This window comes from Nomascus leucogenys, chromosome 22a, assembly GCF_006542625.1.
Source record: "Nomascus leucogenys isolate Asia chromosome 22a, Asia_NLE_v1, whole genome shotgun sequence".
In the NCBI taxonomy this organism is placed as follows: Eukaryota; Metazoa; Chordata; class Mammalia; order Primates; family Hylobatidae; genus Nomascus; species Nomascus leucogenys.
Genome location: NC_044402.1, coordinates 118,687,340 through 118,689,607, shown reverse-complemented (window position 1 = coordinate 118,689,607; position 2,268 = coordinate 118,687,340). Strand labels below are relative to the sequence as shown.

At 52.0% G+C, this 2,268-nt stretch overlaps 1 protein-coding gene across 1 annotated transcript; it reads right to left on the bottom strand.

Moving 5' to 3' along the window:
- Positions 1–891: 891 nt before the first annotated feature.
- Positions 892–1,947, bottom strand: LOC100580192 (C-X-C chemokine receptor type 1). Its single transcript, XM_030803423.1, is given in 1 exon segment — positions 892–1,947. A coding segment is annotated over 1 exon segment (1,056 nt).
- Positions 1,948–2,268: the final 321 nt, after the last annotated feature.

The window sequence follows — 2,268 nt, the reverse complement described above, 5'->3', positions numbered from 1 at the left end:
GCCAACAATGCCGCACACACCCTTGACTCTGTCACACCCAAGATACTTCCACAGGGACAAGCATGGAACAGAAACTTTATTAGGAACATCTGCCTCCCAATGGACTGGTGGCTGCACATGGCTTTCTGGGGATGCTGATGCTGCACGCCAGCCTGGAAGCTGCAGGAGGGAAGGGCTAAGGGCTGCTTGTCTCGTTCCACCTGGGGCTCAGCAGGTGGCCAGCACATGTGTCTGCAATGGTGGTCATGGGGGTAAAGGGGGTTCTTGTGGCATAGATCTGGCTTCCGAACCCTCTTCCTCTTTGTTCATCCACCACCCCCAAGGGGAACAGGTGTTTCCAGCTCTCACAAGGCCACCTGGCGGGTTGATGTTTTGGCAATGCTTGCCTCAATGTCTCCAGCAGACACTGCAACACACCTGAGATGGGAAAACCATCCCCTGAGCTCAGATCAGAGCACACAGAGCCACCAGCCTGGTGGCTCAACACTTAACACTCAGAGTTGAGGAGATGCTCCTGTGAGGGTCAACGAGAGCATCCAGCCCTTATGAGGACATAGCTTCAGCCCTATTCTCTCATCTAATGTCAGATTCGGGGCTCGGACGTGACCATGCTATTTAGCCAGTTAGTGGGTTAAAGATGTGACGTTCAACAGGAATGACGGTGCTTCCTTTCCATGGAGGTGCAAAGGCCGGTCCTTGGAGGTACCTCAACAGCTCCTCAGAAGGTTGGTATGACCCCTGAAGACACCAGTTCCTAACTTCCCCACATCCTATAGCGTCCCCCCAAAACCCAGATAGTGCCTGTCCAGAGCCAGATCACCTTCCACACACAACCTCAGGGTGTTGGTTATTCTTTCCTTCTGAGAAGAGATATTCCTTCATTGATGGTTTTCAGAGGTTGGAAGAGACATTGACAGACGAAGAAGTGTAGGAGGTAACATGATGACGTGCCAGGAACTCCTTGCTGACCAGGCCATGCATGGCCAGGATCTTGAGGAATCCATGGCGAAAATTTTGTCCGATGAAGGCATAGATGATGGGGTTGAGGCAGCTATGGAAAAATCCCAGAATCTCGGTGGCATCCAGGGCCTGGCCGATGTCGTTGCGGCACTCACAGCTCTCCTCGATCAACTGGGTCCTCATGAGGTTGTCTGTGAATAGGACCAGGTTGTAGGGCAGCCAGCAGAGCAGGAATATGAGGACGACAGCAAAGACGACCCGCATGGCCCGGTGCTTCTGCCCCATGTGGGCCTTAAACAGTGTACGCAGGGTGAATCCATAGCAGAACAGCATGACAAACAGCGGCACGATGAAGCCAAAGGTGTGAGGCAGGATCTGCAACACCATCCGCCATTTTGCTGTGTCATTTCCCAGGACCTCATAGCAAACTGGACTGGAATTGTTTGGATGATAAGCCTGGCGGAAAAGGAAGAAGGGCAGGGACAGAATCATTGACAGTCCCTAGCAGCCGACACAAACAAACTTGACCAAGTGACGCTTCTGGGTCAGTGTGCGTGTGGCATGGACAATGGCCAGGTAACAGTCCACACTGATGCAGGCCAATAGCAGGATGCCACTGTAGAAGTTGACTTCCTTCAGGAGTGAGACCACCTTGCACAGGAATGTGCCAAAAATCCAGCCATTCACCTTGGAGGCGGCCCAGATGGGCAAGGTCAGAGCAAAGAGTAGGTCGGCCAACACCCGGTTCAGCAGGTAGACATCAGTGACGGAGCGGCCAACCCTGCTGTATAAGATGACCAGCATCACAAGGGAGTTTCCCAGCAGGCTCAGCAGGAACATTAGGGCATAGGTGACAATCACAACATACTTGTTGAGTGTCTCAGTCTCTAGCCTACAGGGACTGAAATCTTCATCTGTAGGTGGCATGCCGGTGAAATTTAGATCACCGTCATAATCCCACCCCGGTGGATCTATAATATTCGACATGTCCTCTTCAGTTTCAGCAATGGTTTGATCTAGCTGGAAGGTTAGAAGGAAGGAAATGTGATTTAGTAGCTCGGATTCAAGGCATCCTCATCAAGGATGTGAGAGCAGTTACTGGGATATCCTTGGCTTCCCTGTTGGTTTAGCAATGAGAGCTCCCCTTCCTCCTTTGCCTCCAACCTGGTCTTCTTTGGAGGTTGGCTTCCCAGTGTTCTCCACCTTCCACAACTCCAAGGCCTGGCCTGAGCATGGGGTAAGATGGAATACGGGGAAAACACCTTAACCCTAGTTCAACCTACAACTGGCTCCTCTCAGCCTATGTCT